Here is an 18,460-nt window from a genome sequence, read left to right as displayed (position 1 = left end):
ACTTGGTCTTTTATCAAATAGAGCTATCGCACCCCCACCTTGTTACAATACAACTGATTGGCTCAAACGCATTAAGGAAAGAAATTCCACAAATTAACAAGGTACACATTTTAATTGAAATGCATTCCAGGTGACTACCTCATGAAGCTGGTTGAGAGAATGCCAAGAGTGTGCAAAGCTGTCATCAAGGCAAACATGATTCCATACTACATGATTCCATTTGTGTTATTTCATAGTTTTGATGTCTTCACTATTATTCTACAATGTAGAAAATCGTAAAATTTAAGAAAAACCCTGGAATGAGTAGGTGTGTCCAAACTTTTGACTGGTACTGTATATACATGAATACTAAGAATCAAACATGCAATTACGAGCTAGATCAGAGTGGCTCTCACTTACCGGTAAATGGCCAATGAGTGAAGACACACTGTCGGACACATATATAATGTTTCCATCTGTAGTTAGTGCTATGAGGAAACCGTCTAAAGCCTATGGAAGGAAACAAAGTCATTATTATTATGCCGGCTACTATAATTATTGTGTGTTATATTTCTTTCAGAGGTGCATCATGGGTAATGTTGGTGCTGGCCTACAGAGGTTCATCAGGATGTCAAAATACAATATTCCTTCATTTACAAAGCTTATTTCATTTCAACACAGTCTATCACCAGTACTAGTGGAGGATATCCTTTGACTTTATTTCATATCAGAGGACATAAACGTGGAGCTGAGCTGATTTTTACCTCCAGCATCAACTGGGTGAACTCCTCATTACTGAGGAACGAAGGCTTCCAGTCCTGCCGGATCTCACATGACTCTGTCTGTGCTGTGATTTCTGAAACAGAGGAGGCAGAGAAAGGCCAGGAAGAGGGGTTAGATAGATCTGTTAGCACTACACACCCACATCCAGGGACCATCGCTGCCAAATAGGTTAGTAGTGGAAGGATCCTGATGAATACCGGAGACACACAACAGAAGAGGAAAAGAGGTTAAGAAATATCCCAGATAAGGAATGTTTATCTCAGAAACACTGACATCTGTGACCTTGATTCTGACTGAAGACTGAGTTGAGGTTCTGTCGGTCTGGGCCAAGCTTGGTAGGAAAGTGGAGTAGTCCTCTCTTTTCTCTCTGTCCTGTCCAACAAGTACTTGACAGTTAATGTCCTCCACCCTCATAGTTCCTTCTCTTCCCACCCTTTCTGTGAGCAGTGATGTTCTGCATGTAGGGCAGGACGCATGTGCCACACGCACGACAGGTCAGCAGGAGGTCAACATCAATGTGATGACTGACGCAGCCAACTACGTTACACATTCCTACCTTTCTGTTTCTGCAGGAAGTCGATAGTTCTCTGCAGTATGGTGGACTTGTCCATCTTGCGCGGATGGCCTTGGCCCTGCAACATGGTGCACAGCTCCTTGATGAGCACATTGAATTGGTCTCTTCTTTTCTTTTCTGATTTGTTCCGAGATGCCCTTGAACAGAACAGATGATAAATGTACAGGATTACATTTCTGACCATATACACTTCGGGAACTTTGACCATCTATATGCTTTATAAAGAAGTGCATTTGAAGTGGAAATTGCGAGCTCAACGATTCCAACTACAGCTTCGTATTTATGAAACACACACTCCTGCTAATGAGTGATAGCTGCTTATCAATAACCACCATCGCAATTCACTCATTCCTCTGCCACCATAAAACAGCTTGCAGGATGGAAATCCCTTCTGATCGCACAAGCAAACGTTTATGAAGATTCATCTGATATGTACTTGTGATGGAAAAAACTATGATATCAATAGCGTCTCAAACACTAAATCTACCATTAACACAAACGTTCAGACATTTTCTCTTTAAGTTTTTGCTGCCATTCTCCCCAGACTCAAATACATCTGCACCCCCTGACTAATGATTTGAAAGTCTAGTTTCAGCCAGACTTGTGTGCATCATTACTGGAAAGCAAAAATGTCGTGACCCTGTTGGATAGATGGAGGGGGCCCTCTCCTCAACACATTCCTATGACATTTTTCTAAGCTGTCTAGGCACAGAAACCAACAGAAACATTTGTCTTTGTGCTGAAAAGGGATTTTGAGAGATGAAAATGTGAAGAGTCTTGACATCTGCAAAGCAGACATCTTCACAGATGTAATGCCAAAGTAGGGCCACGTCAAAGAGGACCTTTTATTAACAGGTACAAGTTGTGAACTTCCACTTGCCTCTGTCTGCCTCATCTTGCGTCCTCACACTCATATGTCTCTTGCTCAGAGACACACACGTGAACACACACATGTGGAATACCTTTTTGCCCTGTCTTTATCATCTTCATCCATCAAATCGTCCACACAGCTGCTGGTGCTAGATGGAAAAGGGAGAGACAAGTTGGAATGCTGTTTCTCTGAATATTCACCAATAAGATTATTATGCCCCTTCTCCGCTACAACATTATGAATAGAGATAGATAGACACCATTGGAGTGGAAACCATTCTTAATAATGACTTAATCTACATCTTATACATAAACAGGGTCTCTCATACTATGGTCCAAAGAAATTGACATGTGCCAAAATGTTTTCTAGGGTGTTTGTGTTCACATAGTACAGTAGTCAACCAAGTATAGCCCTGTATATGAAGAGTTTCATTCCAAAACGCTATATATCCATTTTCAGAAATGTTGGTAAATTAGCTTTTATTGTTTAAAGAAATTATGAAAGAGACTGGTGTGTTTTTCACTATCTAATCATGGCATGGGGTTGTTCAATGACAGACATGTATTTGTTTATGTAACGATGTACACTGAAAGTCAGGAAGCAAGTTCAGGGAGTGAATACATGTAATAAATAAAGGAACAAAACAAGAACCACGAACAGCCCTTCGACATAGAACAGGAACAATGACGACTGGGGAAGAAACCAAAGGAAGAGACATATAAAGGGCAGGTAATCAAGGAGGTGATGGAGTCCAGGTGAGTGTCATTATGCGCCTAACGCTGGTGACAGGTGTGCGCCCTAACAAGCAGCCTGGTGACCTAGAGGCCGGAGAGGAAGCACAAGTGACAGTTTAAAATCTATCACTTGATGGTTTCATTTCAGAGAGACAAATAATCATGTTTTTTTTGAAAATGCTATATAATTGGCCTCAATCTCAGATAAATAATTAGTACTGCTTGGTTTTACACAGACAAATGTAACAAATAACTACATTTTTAATAAAGAACTGTACAAATGATACATTTGTGACATCAATATTTAAAAACACTAAATATTCTTTCTCAATACAGTAATATGAGATCTATATGTAAAACATTTACATTTGACATTTTAGTCATTTAGCAGATGCTCTTATCCAGAGCGACGTGCATTTATCTCAAATCAAGTACATTTTTATTTGTCACACGCTTCATAAACAACAGGTATGGACTTACAGTGAAATGCTTACTTATGGAACCTTCCCAACAATGCAGAGAACAAAAATAGAGAAATAATAAAAGTAATAATAGATACACAATGAGTAATGATAACTTGGCTATATACATGGGGTACCAGTACAGAGACGATGTGCAGAGGTACGAAGTAATTGAGGTAGATATGTACATATAACTAGGAATAAAGTAACAGATAGTAAACAGTAACAGCAGCGTATGTGATGAGTCAAAAAAGTGAATGCAAAAAGGATCAATGCAGGTAGTTAAATAGTTAACCAAATAGCTACTCAGACTAACTATTTAGTAGTCTTATGGGGGTAGAAGCTGTACAGGGTTATTGTTATTTTCAGACTTGGTGCATCGGTACTGCATGCCGTGCGGTAGCATAAAGAACAGTCTATGTCTTGGTTGGCTGGAGTCTTTGACAATTTTTATGTACTGCGCCATCCACACTACCCTCTGTAGCACCTTGCAGTCAGATGCCAAGCAGTTGCCATACCAAGCGGTGATGCAGCCAGTCAAGATGCAGCTGTATAACTTTTTGAGGATCTGAGGGTCCCATGCCAAATCTTTTCAGCCTCATGACTGTGTTGGTGTATTTGGACCATGATAGATCCTTAGCGATGTGGACAGAGAGGAACTTGAAGTGATCGACCCGCTCCACTACAGCCACGTCGATGTGAATGGGGGAGTGCTCGGGCCCTCCGTTTCCTGTAGTCCACAATCAGCTCCCTTGTCTTGCTGATGTTGAGGTAGAGGTTGTTGTCTTGGCACTACACTGCCAGGTCTCTGACCTCTGCCCTATAGACTGTCTTATCGTCGTCAGTGATCAGGCCTACCACCGTTGTGTCGTCTACAAACTTAATGACGGTGTTGGGAGTTGTGCGCAGCCATGCAGTCGTGGGTTAACCAGGATTACAGCAGGGAATTAAGTACACACCCCTGAGGGGCCCCCGTGTTGAGGGTCAGTGTGGCGGATGTGTTGTTGCCTACCCTCACCACCTGGGGGTGGCCCGTCAGGAAGTCCAGGATCCAGTTGCAGAGGGAGGTGTTCAGTCCCAGGGACCTTAGCTTAGTGTTGAGCTTCGAGGTCACTATGGTGTTGAACACTGAGTTGTAGTCAATAAACAGCATTCTCACGTAGATGTTCCTTTTGTTCAGGTCGGAAAGGGCAGTGTGAAGTGCAATAGAGATTGCGTCATCTGTGGATCTGTTGGGACAGTATGTAAATTGGAGTGGATCCAGGGTGTCTGGGATAATGATTTTGATGAGCCATGACCAGCCTTTCAAAGCATTTCATGGCTACAAATCAAATTATAGTTTATTTGTCACATACGCCTAATACAACAGGTGTAGACCTTACAGTGAAATGCTTACTTACAAGCCCTGGCGGGACACAATGCAAATAGTCCGGGTAGCCATTTGATTACCTGTTCAGGAGTCTTATGGCTTGGGGGTAAAAGCTGTTGAGAAGCCTTTTGGTTCTAGACTTGGTGCTCTGGTACTGCTTGCCATGCGGTAGCAGAGAGAACAGTCTATGACTGGGGTGGCTGGGGTCTTTGTCAATTTTTAGGGCCTTCCGCCTGGTGTAGCAGTCCTGGATGGCAGGTAGCTTAGACCCAGTGATGTACTGGGCCGTACGCACTAGCCTCTGTAGGGCCTTGCGGTCGGTGGCCGAGCAGTTGCCATACCAGGCAGTGATGCAACCAGTCAGGATGCTCTTGATGTTGCAGCTGTAGAACCTTTTGAGGATCTGAGGACCCATGCCAAATCTTTTCAGTCTCCTGAGGGGGAATAGGTTTTGTCGTGCCCTCTTCACGACTATCTTGGTGTGTTTGGACCATTCTAGTTTGTTGGTGATGTGGACACCAAGGAACTTGAAGCTCTCAACCTGCTCCACTACAGCCCCGTGGATGTGAATGGGGGCGTGCTCGGTCCTCCTTTTCCTGTAGTCCACAATCATCTCCTTTGTCTTGACTACGTTGGGGGATAGGTTGTTATTATAGATGTGAGTGTTATTCTTGGGCACAGGGACTATGGTGGTCTGCTTGAAACATGTAGGTATTACAGACTGGGTCAGGGAGAGGTTGAAAATGTCAGTGAAGACACTTGCCATCTGTTCGGCGCATATTCTGAGATAGCTAAGTGAGACAACATATCACAGTCAAATATACAAGATACAAACATTGCATTTCAGCACTCTGATCTGGTTATGACCTTTTGCCTGTCCATGACGATTCTCTTGCCTATTCCCTTTGGATTTATTAAACATCTTAAACTCCAACCATCTGCCTCCTGTGTCTGCATTTGGGTCTCGCTTAGTGTCATGATATTTTCGTACACATCTAAAATGTATTAATACAAATCTGAGAACAGTAATATGTCACACACACACACACACACACACACACACACACACACACACACACACACACACACACACACACACACACACACACACACACACACACACAAATGTACCCATAAGAAATAACCACTGATGAAAAAACACAAATGTAAAAAATTGGTGGATATAGCATCTTGGAAATAAACTCTTCATATATTGTTAGTAACCAAGTAGTATTTCTCTATACAAACTAATGTATTTGACAGTGACAGGAAACACAAGAGAGAATAAAAGTAGCCTAGATACTTACTCCCATTCCCTCCTGCTGGACGGACACAGGGACCCAAAGTCGGAAAGGTTGTCCATTCTCACTCCCTCTCCCAGCCAGGCCCTATCCGAAGTCTGATGTATCCCATCCGCGCTAGCTGCGCTGAAGCTGCAAGGAAAAAGCTAGTGATCACCTGCTGCTGCTGCCCACCTCCTCCTGGAGTCCACCACAGAAACACCAAAACCTGTGGAGGACAATAAGAATGTGGGCTTGAGTAAAGGGGGAAAATCTAGGCCTATTACTCATACATCGATAATCCGTTAATTACTGTAACTTGATTCATCTGCAGTTTCATTCAAGTGTCATAACCCTTATTCACACTTAAGCACATCCCAAAAGGTACTTGAAAGTGATCCTATTTCCAATTCTATTCTGACCAAGTGTACGTTTTAAAGTTATTCTTGTGAAAAACAATGCATACAAAAGTATCATGTTTATTGTAAAATACAATAGGCTATTATTTATCAACCCAGAGCATATCTCAGAGAATATAATCTCAGTGAGTGAACACATTACCAGAAGAAACATCATTATTCATTGTGATTTATGAGCCATGATTTTCCACAGTGAACAGCATGCATTAAAGGGAAGAGTGTTAAACATCAATTACCACCTGGATACAACAATTCAACATGGAGGAGCTCTACTGACCCCCAAAAAATCAAAGAGGCAGAGACACCTCTTTTGCTAATCCACCATTACTGCTATTAAAATAATAGAGGTATGTGGGCTGGAAATGTATTTATTTATCAAAAGTTTGGACACACCTACTCATTCAAGGGTTTTTATTTAACTATTTTCTGCATTCTATAATAATAGTGAAGACATCAAAACTATGAAATAACACATGTGGAATCCTATACTAACCAAAACAGTGTTAAACAAATCAAAATATATTTTAGATTCTTCAAAGTAGCCACCCTTTGCCTTGATGTCAGCTTTGCACACTCTTGGCATTCTCTCAACCAGCTTCACCTGGAATGCTTTTCCAACAGTCTTGAAGGAGTTCCCACATATGCTGAGCACTTGGCTGCTTCTCCTTCACTCTGCAGTCCAACTCATCCCAAACCATCTCCATTGGGTTGAGGTCGGGTGATTGTGGCGGCCAGGTCATCTGATGCAGCACCCCATTACTCTCCTTCTTGGTCAAATAGCCCTTACACAGCCTGGAGGTGTGTTGGGTCATTGTCCAGTTGAAAAACAAATGATAGTGAGACTAAGCGCAAACCAGATGGGATGGCATATCGCTGCAGAATGCTGTGGTATCCATGCTGGTTAAGTGTGCCTTGAATTCTAAATAAATCAGATTATTTTCAATCTTTTACCCAGATGTAATAACAAAAACAACAGTACAAGATGTTGTACACTGTGTTCATATCTTACAACTTAGACCTCAAACACTTGATGTATACCCTTTACAAAGACAGAAAGTGGTTACAGATGGAGCGCGAACAACAAAATCACAAGAATATATTTTAAAATCAGATAATGATAGGATGGGTGTCCCTTTGAGAACTAGGAATTTGGTCTGTGGACTACGCTACTTCTCCTTCAATTGGACAAAAAAACTGACCAAGTCTAGTAGAGTAGACTGGACCCACTGGGCACAAACGTCAATTAAGCATCTATTCCAAATTTGTTCAACGAAATTAAATTGAAATGACATGGAAACAACGTTGAATCAACCAGTGTGTGCCCAGTGGGGAGCTTCTTCCATCGAAGAGGACTACCTTACTTTCATATACAAGGAAATAAAACATTGAACAACACATGCATTTTAGTGGTCTACTGTACATGGTGCATGGTGAATTTCTACTGGAAACTCTTCTTTGAGTGAGAATATTACACCACACCCAGAATGCATTGAGTTCAGTGAGACAAGGTTTACAGCTGTCAAGTGCCCGAGGGGCACGGATCTTAAATTGTCTGCCTGAACTCGATGGCAGAGGAGAGGAATACACATCCAAGTTTATGTTCATGACCATCGCCTGCACTAACATATACCACCTCAGGCAGGCACACCACAAGATTACTTTTCTCACTAACTCTGGCAAGAAACGATTGACGTGTCAGACTACATCTTCCTAGAACCCGTCTGTACACATGGTGAACAACCTCACAATGACAAAAACCTGTTCTATTGCAAAAGGCAGAAAACCTCTTATCTTTGCCTGTGGGAGATTTTGACTGTGTATTTCAGTTTGTTTCTTTAATGAAAAGCCATGCAATAGCATATTCACACTGCCAATGGTTCACGTTCACACACACACACACACACACACACACACACACAGACACACACACAGACACACACACACACACACACACACACACACACACACACACACACACACACACACACACACACACACACACACACACACACATTCAATGGAATTCAGAGAGTTTTATTGAAGCAGCCATCTTTAATCTTAGAATCTTTCAACTATGAAACCTGTCAATATATATCACTGCTGAGATTGGTTTGGAAGGAGCTGCTGGTTACAGCTCTCAACTCTTTCATAACCAAAGTGACTTATTTAAGTGTTCATCAAGGATGTAATTCCATGAGATTATCACCTTTGCATCATGTCAAGGAACAATTGGTTGTTTACTTGAGGTGAGAGGTAACCAATGACGGCATAAGGATATTCAATCTAAGCTGAAGTGTCAGTGAAACATACGGTGAAAAAAGGGAAAGAGAATGTGAGACTAAACACATATGACATGACATGTTTCAGGCTGATGATATCATTTATGGGGGGTGATTTGATTGTACTTGACAATGATGTAATTGATGTGACATTTGCGATATATAATGTCAGTGTTGTACGTAATGTCACGACAGCAGGTAGCCAAGCGGTTAGAGCGCTGGGCCAGTAACAGAAAGGTCGCTGGTTTGAATACCCGAGCCGACAAGGTTAAAAATCTGTCGATGTACCATTGAGCAATGCACTTAACCCTAATTTGCTTCAGGGGCAATGTACTACTATGGCTAACCCTGTAAAATAACACATTTCACTGCACCTATCTGCTGGATGTGACATTAAAACATACTTTTTTAATTAAAAAATATGATATACTAAATGGTCTAATTTGTATAGCCAGGTTAGCTGATTAGCATCAAAACCGACGCGTGCGCAACTTTAGGGCAAAACAGATGGGGCCGGCTTAGATTGTTGACAACATGTAAACTACAGTGCAATCGTAAAGTATTCAGACCCCTTCTCTTTTTCTCCTGAGTGGCGCAGCGATCCAAGGCACTGCATTTCAGTGCTAGAGGATTCTCTGTAGCACTCCCCCAATCAGGCCTTTATGGTAGAGTGGCCAGACGGAAGCCACTCCTCGAGTAAAAGGCACATGACAGCCTGCTTGGAGTTTGCCAAGAGAAACCTAAATGACTCTCAGACCATGAGAAACAAGATTCTCTGGTCTGATGAAACCAAGATTGAATTATTTGGCCTGAATGCCAAGCGTCACATCTGGAAGAAACCTGGCACCATCCCTACAGTGAAACATGGTGGTGGCAGCATCATGCTAAGGGAATGTTTTTCAGTGGCAGGGACTGGGAGACTAGTCAGAATCAAGGGAAAGATGAACGGAGCAAAGTACAGAGAGATCCTTGATGAAAACCTGCTCCAGAGATCTCAGGACCTCAGACTGGGGCGAAGGTTCACCTTCCAACTGGACAACGACCCTAAGCACACAGCCAAGAAAGCACAGGTGTGGCTTTGGGACAAGTCTCTTAATGTCCTTGAGTGGCCCAGTCAGAGCCCTGGCTTGAACATCTCTGGAGAGACCTGAAAATAGCTGTGCAGCGACGCTCCCCATCCAACCTGACAGAGCTTGAGAGGATCTGCAGAGAAGAATGGGAGAAACTCCCATTCTTTTATAATAATTTTATTTAACCTTTATTTTGACAGGTAGTCATGCTGAGACCAAGGTGTCTTTCACAGATGAGCCCTGTGTCCACATCAATACACACTACACACATCAACATACACATCAATATTCACATCAATACATGAAAAGCAAAACACAATCACAGAAAACAAACACATTCGTCAGTAAAATAGGTCCTCAATCAGCCTGTTGAATTGCCCTAGAGGCACCAATTCATCACATTTTAGAGAGCCTTGGAGATTATTCCACAATTAAGGGGCAAAAACACAAAAAGCAGATTTACCTGACTCAGTGGATATTGAAGAGATCTAAAGTCCCAAAAGCCCTATGTTTTAATCAAGGTAAACATGGTTTTAAAATTATGTCTCTCAAAAAAAGACAACTCATTCACTTGCAAGGACACACTGTACTTGTAAATCTATACCAGTGAGCTGAATTGTCATTGTGCCTTTTAAGAAAATGATTAACTACGTTGTGAAATACACACAGGACACAACACTTCTCTATGAAAATAGACATAGAAAGCATAGAAATTAACATTGTATTATAGTTAGCCTAGTTTATTTGTATGTTGACATCTTGGCTTTAGAAGCAGTAGCCAACAGATATATCCATCCAAAATGGAAGCAACTGCCAACCTATAGCCTACTGTACGTTTTAATAATACAAGACTAGAGTGACAGAAAATGCAAAGGACATTAATCTTACATACCTTGAAAATTGGACTTTTGATCCATATTTTACTTTTGAAGGTACTCACTGAGCCAACTACCCTAAGCTTGACTCACCACAAACACATCACAAACAGATCATAGTACATACAGACGCTGCCTAAGTATTGTGCAAACTACAATTTAAGTAACATACCTATTCGGAACATAGACTAACAAGATTTCAGGAGTAATCATTTTCAGGTCTATGCTCGGTCTGTTTTCCTCTACCACTCAACATCCTCCGTTGACAGTCCCTTGTAAACAGGACTGAGCCGCTGTGACCAGGGAAAGTAGGTCAGTCGGTAGCTCAATACTTAGCTAACGACATCATTAGCAACCGGCTGTGCAACACACAACTAAGAGTATATAGTGAGAAAATAGTTTGGATAATAGGCTATTGACACTTGAATGCCATTTCGGGACACATTATTCTGAATTTGACCATCTGTAATTAATTTCAGTGCTGAGTTTCTTCCATGTGAATTGAAACATTGTAACCAACAGGGGGTAGAGCAGGACGTGTAGAAACTCGGATAGGCTCGAGGTTTGCTGTCAATGAGTTTGCTCCCAATTACTACATTGTAATAATGTTGCCAATGTCATATATGATCGAGGCCTTATTGTCACCTGTATCATGTAGCCTATAACCTCTTGTGCATGGTTGGCAATGGCATGGCATGATGACAAATATTGAAATTAGAATTAAATGAATTTTATACTGAAAACTTCTGAGATCACAATGAATAACATTTGATCAGTCTTTTCTAATGCCCTGGCCTGGAGCCTAACAAATAATACTGAACAGTGTAATTATGAAAAATATTCAGTACAATAGGCCAACATACAAGCAGAAATCATTTCCAAAAAAAGTCAGCCTATTCTAAGAAAATATCTGGTACTGTGGTTGCTCGATGCTACCAATAAGATCTCATTCACTAGAACTCTAAGTCACATGTTCTATAAAGGCTACGCTTTACAAATAATGTTAGTACAATTTACAGAATATTTCTGTCTGTTCAGAGAAGTCTATTTAGAGTCTAATAATTTAATTAAACATAATTAAACCCAACTGAACAAAAGAGTTTATGCTACTCATCATCTCATTGTAAGAAGTACTGCATCTTCCCAACTTGTGAAATCAAATTAGGACCTACCAGAGTAGCAGAACAATCAGGGAACAGTTAAGCAAAAGGGAATATTGGTCAGGTCCTGCAGACAGAGTAATAAAATATACACAACCCAGATATGGGAAATAATAAAATAGCCCAAGATCTGATAAGCTGTAACAACAACACACAAACCCACATTTACAGTGCACACATGGCGACACATGGATTCAGATTCTACATACTCTTCTGTATTATTACAAAAATAATATTCAGTAAGTTCCATGAATACCTTTTGCATGATATAAAAATAAGAATTTGTTCTTAACTGACTTGCCTAGTTAAATAAAGGTAAATAAAAAATAAATAAAAAATGTCCCTACACCAACAGCCTTGCCGGATCACCTCCACTACACTGGTAATATTGATATATCAATAAATGTGTTTTGAACTGGCTCTCATCTACTTACAAAATAATGTTACTGAATGCTTTCTGAATACCAAACTCAGGCTACTGTACACATACACAATAAAAACACGTGTTGCTTCGTTTTTTTGTGTATCGCACACATAAATGCAGACACCTGTTACTCTGATAAATCTTCAATAATTATAATAATGAGGGACAGATGGACTACTCATGTCAATCACAAATGTGTCACACACAGTTTAAGCACTGTAATACTTATGCTCTTGATTTAACAATACAATTAAAATTCATTAAAACACATCTGTCCTGGGTTAAGTCTGTTCACATAGACCCGTTCCACAGTTTTTCTTTGTAGTGTCAAAATAATTTTAATCACTGTATTTGATATATATTTTTTGAAATTGACAACTTACAAATTTGCGTTTCTTTCCGCAGCCCAGGTGACATTTAGTCCACTATATACAGCTTTAGACAACCTCCTCATGAAAAGGAAAACATGTGAATGAGGAGGCTTCCCAAGCCATAAGAGCCATAACTACTTATCTGGCTGCAATAAAACCTTATTACTTTGTTTACCTGAGAAATGTAACATCATGACACGTTTCAACTTTAAACTTGTCAGTTCCTTAACTAATTACAGCCATAAGCTTCCTGTACCAGAATGATGCTAAAGTCTCAGAGGTGGAAATGTGTTCTTTCCACACAGGCTTTAGCTCCAAGACCTGTCTTCGAACTCAAACTGGATACAAAACGGGACTGTTTCCTTTTGAGACCTTTGGAAATACCTCAGAGTATAAGCTGGATAATAAAAGGCTTAGTTTTTAATGGCAGCAATAGTCAAACTGATACAGAAATAAACACAGATTCAAAGGAAGTAGTATGCACACTCAGAAACAAACCTTAGGTGCCACTATTTCACTCACCGATGTTAAAGTATGCTCTCTATTCTGTAATCTCTCGTGGACAGATTCTCATGGACAGATGAAACGGTGAGAATCTGTCAAGGATCACGTAGAATTATGTGATATGAGCAGCAGTAGTTCCTAGTTTTGGGTTTTCGTCGTTGATTATTTGGACGAATCAGGATTGGACGAATGTGGTACTTAAATTGGTGCGGTGATTTTCAAGCCTGTGTGCGGATGATAAACAGTTTCTACTAGATTCCACAGCCACAAAGTTAAAATTGGCTGTATCATAAAAGAAAAATTTGCTTATTGGCCATGATAAACACGTGTGAAATTAGCAGAAGGGAGGAGTTTGGCCGAGAGTTTCATTTGTGAGTGAGGAGACTTCGCTTCATTCCTTTGTACACAGGTAATCACAATTGTTAATGGAATTAACCCCAGAAGTAAAAGGGTAAATGACAAACTTTAGCAAGATAATTGTACTTCTGGGTAACTGAGATGATCTATTCTGTAACCATTGCCATGTCCTGTGTATCAAGGCATCATGGGAACCTGTCCACACCCCCCATGCAGTAGACACTATAATCTCTCCTATTTCCTTCTATTTCACTGTATTTTATTAACCTTAGCCAATTGCAGTAGTAATACTGTAAAAAAACAATAATAGTGCTTCATCTCATAATGACAAAATGCAAGTTGATGCAGAGATTCTGGCAGGTTTTAGATACCTGATTTCCCTTCAACAGTCTTTCAGTCAGAGACACACCAACCCCCAAGCTATTTGTCTACACTACCTTTCAAAAGTTTGGGGTCACTTAGAAATGTCCTTGTTTTTGAAAGAAAAGCAAAACTGTTTTTCCATTAAAATAACATAAAATTGATTAGAAATACAGTGTAGACATTGTTAATGTTGTAAATGACTATTGGTAGCTGGAAATGGCAGATTTTTTATGGAATATATACATAGGCATACAGAGGCCCATTTTCAGCAACCATCACTCCTGTGTTCTAATGGCACGTTGTGTTAGCTAATCCAAGTTTATCATTTTAAAAGGCTCTTCTCATGAACCATAAATCAGATCGACTCCAGATTAGTTGATACATTCAAAGTCGGCCACGCTACACCACTAGATGGCACCATAGCACACTAGGGCTATAAGTACTGAACCGATAAAAAAGGGCGCATGAAATTTGGTATGTAAACTTTATGTACAGTATCAGTAAAAAGTTTGGACACACCTACTCATTCCAGGGTTTTTCTTTATTTGTACTATTTTCTACATTGTAGAATAATACTGAAGACATCAAAACTATGAAAAAACACATATGGAATCATGTAGTAACCAAAAGAAGTGTTAAACAAATCAAAATAGATTTTAGATTTTAGATTCTTCAAAAACCACCCTTTGCCTTGATGACAGCTTTGCACACTCTTGGCATTCTCTCATCCAGTTTCAAGAGGAATGCTTTTCCAACAGTCTTGAAGGAGTTCCCACATATGCTGAGCACTTGTTGGCTGATTTCCTTCCCTCTGCGGTCCAACTCATCCCAAACCATCTCAATTGGGTTGAGGTCAGGTGATTGTGGAGGCCAGGTCATCTGATGCAGCACTCCATCACTCTCCTTCTTGGTCAAATAGCGATTAGCCAGCCTGGATAATGTTTATTAATTATAAAATTATAAAAAAATACTCATAACATTCCACCCATGAGGCCACTAGAGGGCGATTTGGTCATTTGACTGCAGGAAAGGCCTACGCACTGTAATTTTGAATCAGAATTATTCAAATAAATGTAGCATAGTTTTTGATTGAAATAAGGTTATATGAGTAAAAAAAAGTTCCCTCATGCTTGTCAAAAAAGTACCCTTATTGCATGATGATCACAGAGTGAACTGATTCCAGGATAATGATGCTGTATCACACTGAAAGAACAGTTCCTATGCCAGTGGCCAACATGTCGGAGGCATATATGATTCATAAAGATCTCCCACATTTTACTGCATTATTCACTATCCGCCTACGTGGAGATTAGTTCCTCTCTGTTATATAGGTCAGGCGATTGGATAAATGGGATGACACTCACTGTTCATAAACAGTGTCCTTCTACGAAATAAATAGATGGGCTGCAGCGTATGTCACTCTGTACCTAAAGCCCAGCTGATGCCCTCAGATCTTAGAAAAAAAGAGAATAGTCTTTTAACACTGCTAAAAATTTGATATTTAGCCACACTGCCTCTAGCAGGCATCTGTGATGCTGGTGTATGTGATGTCATCACAGTCGTCATCTGAAGCACTGACTGTCATTAATCAGGCTGGGATATTTCTGTTCTCTCTGTGTTTCCATGGAAACGCTGTGTGGCGGAAATGCATGTGGTCCTGTCTTTTCCATCAGCCAACGCAGTCCTGTCCCTCAACTCACTGAATTAAAGCAGAGTCCTACCATAGGTCCAAATATAACTGGAAGGTAGTCTTAGAATGTCCCTGTTTCCGCAAGACTGAGGACTGGCTTTCTAAAGTCTGATGAAATACAAACCTACACTTTAAGTGTAGCATCCACATTAATGTTGGCAAAACTAAGAGTACATTTTTGATAAATATTTGATGGAATTGATGTTCACGATATTGCCACAATATACTCTAGGTCAAGATGTTTCATTTAGATCCCATGTCCCATCTGACAAAAGGTCATCATGTCCTTATGACTTACTAAGATGGACTGTGTAGACAATGTTCCCAAAAGGAAAGACAATGTTCCCAAAGGAGACACCTTTGGAAGCCCTGAGGCAGCAGAAATCATGTGAGTGGAGAGCAGCTGACCATTCTGAAAATCACAAATTTACCTCAGAATGAATTTCATGCCACGCATGCATGGACTGAGTGAGTTCTGGCGTACGTTCACATATTTCTTGTCGAGATAAGATAAGGATATCTTATCATGTTGGGTTTCATTCAGCTTAACTGAATGGAATTGGATACTTTGCTTAGGCATAAATTACACATGACATGCATTTGAAACTAATGGACCTTACAATAAATATACAAGCAGCCTACAAAAGCACGCAATAAATGTATTTGTCATCTTGAAAATTATGAGTGACATGAATATAGTTGTTGACCTTGAAATGAACCATTATGAGGTGACGGAAAATCAACATCCAAAGGTGATTATTTGTATTTATTAAGGCAGCAGCTACATTTCCTGGGGTCCAGCAAAATTAAGGCCATTCATACCATTTTAAAAACATTACAATACATTCACAGATTTCACTACACACTGTGTGCCTTCAGGCCCCTACTCCACCACTGCCACATTCAGTGCCTTCGGAAAGTATTCAGACCCCTTGACTTTTTCCACATTTTGTTAGGTTACAGCCTTACTCTAAAATTGATTAAATAGTTTTTTTAATCATCAATCTACACACAGTACCTCAATGACAAAGCAAAAACAGGATTTTATAAAAAATAAAAAAACATAAGTATTCAGAACCTTTACTCAGTACTTTGTTGAAGCACCTTTGGCAGAGATTACAGCCTTCTTGGGTATGATGCTATAAGCTTGGCACACCTGTTTTTGGGGAGTTTCTCACATTCTTCTCTGCAGATCCTCTCAAGCTCTGTCAGGTGGATGGGGAGTGTCGCTGCACTGCTATTTTCAGGTCTCTCCAGAGATGTTCGATAAGGTTCAAGTCCGGGCTCTGGCTGGGCCACTCAAGGACATTCAGAGACTTGTCCTGAAGCAACTCCTGCATTGTCTTGGCTGTGTGCTTAGGGTCGTTGTCCTGTTGGAAGATGAATCCTTCATCCCAGTTTGTGGTCCTGAGCTCTCTGGAACAGGTTTTCATCAAGGATTTCTCTGTACTTCGTTCTGTTCATCTTTCCCCTCGATCCTGACTAGTGTCTCCCACTCCGCCGCTGAAAACATCCCTACAGCATGATGCTGCCACAAGCATGCTTCACCATAGGGATGGTGCCAGGTTTCCTCTAGAAGTGACGCTTGGCATTCAGGTCAAAGAGTTCAATCTTGGTGTCATCAGACCAGAGAATCTTGTTTCTCATGGTCTGAGAGTCTTTAGGTGCCTTTTGGCAAACTCCAAGCAGGCTGTCATGTGCCTTTTACTGTGGAGTGGCTTCTGTCTGGCCACTCTACCATAAAGGCCTGACTGGAGGAGTGCTACAGAGATGGTTGTCCTCCTGGAAGGTTCTCCCACCTACACAGAGAAACTCTAGAGCTCTGTCAGACTGACCATCAGGTTCATGGTCACCTCCCTGACCAAGGCCCTTCTCCCCCGATTGCTCAGTTTGGCCGGGCAGCCAGCTCTAGGAAGAGTCTTTGTTGTTCCAAACTTGTTTCATTTAAGAATGTTGGCGGCCACTGTGTTCTTGGGGACCTTCAATGCTGCAGACATTTCTTGGTACCCTTTCTCAGATCTGTGCCTTGTCTCTGAGCTCTACGGACAATTCCTACAACCTCATAGCTTGGTTTTTGCTCTGACATGCACTGTCAACTGTGGGACCTTATATAGACAGGTGTGTGCCTTTCCAAATCAAGTCCAATCAATTGAATTTACCACAGGTGGACTCCAATCAAGTTGTAGAAACATCATAAGGATGATCAATGGAAACAGGATGCACCTGAGCTCAACTTCGAGTCTTATAGCAAAGGGTATAAATTCTTATGTAAATAAGTTGTTTCTGTTTTTTATTTCTAAAAACCTGTTTTCGCTTTGTCGTTATGGGGTATTGTGTGTAGATTGCTGAGGAATTTGTTTTATTTAATCGATTTTACAATAAGGCTGTGAGGTAACAAAATGAGGAAAAAGTCAAGGGGTCTGAATACTTTCCGAAGGCACTGTATCTACAGTACAAAATCCATGTGTACGTGTGTGTATAGTGCGTCTGTTATCGCGTGTGTGTATGCATGTGCCTATGTTTGTGTTGCTTCACAGTCCCCGCTGTTCCATAAGGTGTATTTGTATCTGTTTTTTATCAAATTTTACTGCTTGCATCAGTTACTTGATGTGGTACAGAGTTCTATGTAGTCATGGCTCTATGTAGTACTGTGCGCCTCCCATAGTCTGTTCTGGACTTGGGGACTTTGAAGAGACCTTTTGTGGCATGTCTTGTGGGGTATGCATGGGTTTCCAAGCTGTGCGCCAGTAGTTCAAAACAGACAGCTCAGTGCATTCAATTAATACAAGTAGTGATGAAGTCAATCTCTCCTCCACTTTGAGCCAGGAGAGATTGACATGCATATTATTAATATTAGCTCTCTGTGTACATCCAAGGGCCAGCTGTGCTGCCCTGTT

The 18,460-nt window shown here is 40.8% G+C and overlaps 1 protein-coding gene across 4 annotated transcripts in view; it reads right to left on the bottom strand.

Annotated features, from left to right (window-relative positions):
• Positions 1-18,460, bottom strand: part of LOC106603298 (neuronal PAS domain-containing protein 2) — a 93,493-nt gene that overhangs the window by 29,784 nt on the left and 45,249 nt on the right. For all 4 annotated transcript variants that reach the window (XM_014196792.3, XM_014196796.3, XM_014196799.3 and 1 more), the window contains exons 3-7: positions 6,079-6,280; positions 2,299-2,355; positions 1,319-1,473; positions 744-835; positions 400-489 (exon numbers count right to left, since the gene is read on the bottom strand). In XM_014196792.3, the coding sequence (XP_014052267.3) occupies positions 400-489; positions 744-835; positions 1,319-1,473; positions 2,299-2,355; positions 6,079-6,134 (450 nt within the window). In that variant the 5' untranslated portion in view covers positions 6,135-6,280. The remainder of the gene's footprint in view (positions 1-399; positions 490-743; positions 836-1,318; positions 1,474-2,298; positions 2,356-6,078; positions 6,281-18,460) is intronic.

This window comes from Salmo salar, chromosome 04, assembly GCF_965601325.2.
Source record: "Salmo salar chromosome 04, fSalSal1, whole genome shotgun sequence".
Lineage (NCBI taxonomy): Eukaryota > Metazoa > Chordata > Actinopteri > Salmoniformes > Salmonidae > Salmo > Salmo salar.
Note: the sequence above shows the minus strand (reverse complement) of the source record. Positions and strands in the feature narration are given on the sequence as shown.